Source organism: Trichechus manatus, unplaced genomic scaffold, assembly GCF_000243295.1.
Source record: "Trichechus manatus latirostris isolate Lorelei unplaced genomic scaffold, TriManLat1.0 scaffold00101, whole genome shotgun sequence".
Classification (NCBI taxonomy): Eukaryota; Metazoa; Chordata; class Mammalia; order Sirenia; family Trichechidae; genus Trichechus; species Trichechus manatus.
Window position 1 is genome coordinate 3,521,028 of NW_004444037.1, and position 1,417 is coordinate 3,522,444.

At 33.9% G+C, this 1,417-nt stretch overlaps 1 protein-coding gene across 2 annotated transcripts in view; it reads right to left on the bottom strand.

Moving 5' to 3' along the window:
- Positions 1–72: 72 nt before the first annotated feature.
- The window catches only part of PAICS (phosphoribosylaminoimidazole carboxylase and phosphoribosylaminoimidazolesuccinocarboxamide synthase), a 12,563-nt gene continuing 11,218 nt past the window's right edge, over positions 73–1,417 (bottom strand). Inside the window, exon 6 of one of the 2 annotated variants that reach the window (XM_023737316.1) lies at positions 73–660. In XM_023737316.1, coding sequence (XP_023593084.1) covers positions 494–660 — 167 coding nt within the window. In that variant the 3' untranslated portion in view covers positions 73–493. The remainder of the gene's footprint in view (positions 661–1,417) is intronic. The other variant, XM_004382884.2, reaches the window with a different exon arrangement.

Here is a 1,417-nt window from a genome sequence, read left to right on the forward strand (position 1 = left end):
GGCATTTAAAAAATATATTTCAACTTAACAATGACCATATAGTGGGTACCAAACCAAAAACCAGTCGAGTTGATTCTGACTCATGGCGACCCCCCCCTTCTGTTACAGTAGAACTGTACTTCATAGGGTTTTTAATGGCTATGATCTTTCAGAAGCAGACTGCCATCCCCTTCTTTAGAGGTGACTCTATGGGTGTTAGAACTGCCAACCTTTCGGTTAGTAGTCAAGCACTTAACCATCTGCGCCAACCAGGGACTCCTATTAAGTAAAATGGCTTCATCTAAAAATGCCCATATAGTAACTTCACTACTTACAAAGAAATATATTGATAAATATATACAGATGTTCTTCTAATTCATGAATCTACAGAACCATTTATTCAATACATTTTATTTGTTTTCTCTAATTTAGAATCTTTTCATCTTGCATGATTTTTTTCTGCAGCTAAACTAGGAATTTGTAGAGCTTGCTTGTAAAAAATGCAATGAAGTGTTTATAAACTGCATTCTCTAATTTTCTTATCAGCCTGCTTCAAGGAAATCCACGTATTTAATATGCTTGCTCGCAGTTTGGCCCATACCAAATGATTGTTTAATCCAAATATCTGAGCGGCAAACTGAGCTGATCCTTCTGGAGAAAGTATAGTTGAACAGCCAAGACCTAATGATTGAGAAAAGACAAGACAGAAAATTGACCCGTCAATACTATGTAGCAAGTATTTTTTATTCACAGAAGTTCTGTTAGCCACAGATGATAAAATGTTACTGTATTATTTCTTGTTTAAAGTAGTGTCTGTAGAAGCAGATTCCATATTTACTGCTGGAGTGGTAAAGTGATTGTAGGAGGAAAAAAGTAATACTTATTTGTGAAAAAAGTAATACTTATTTGTCACAAACAGATATTTTATACACATCACCTATTACCCTTCTCACTGAATTCAATTTCAAATAAATTTACTTTTCAATTTTTTCCCACATACACCACTCCTTTAAATAACTAGGGAAAGGGAAGAGAAGTAAAACAAGGGACAAGATAAGTGTTCTCATGTTCTTAGACAAACATAAGGTTTGTTATTGTTTTGATAACCTTCTAGCTACTCCATTTGTCTTTGCACTTCAACTATTCTAACAGTTTTAAGTAGTAAAAAAGTCAAATCGAAAGGATAATTTTAAAAAATGTCAGGTTAGACATAAACTCAATAATAATAATATCTAACAGACAGTAGAATAAGAAAGTAAGTTCCTTTGGGAGCCAATGTCTGCTGATGCAGAGTTTCTTTAGATAGTATTATTATTCTGTGTCAAAAGAGTGAAGATCCAGCTAGCTTATAGATCCAAAAGCTCCATTTTCCCAGTATTCTTGAAATTCATCAGGCTCTTGGATTCTCACTAGCCACAATCATAAGAGACTAAAGTCA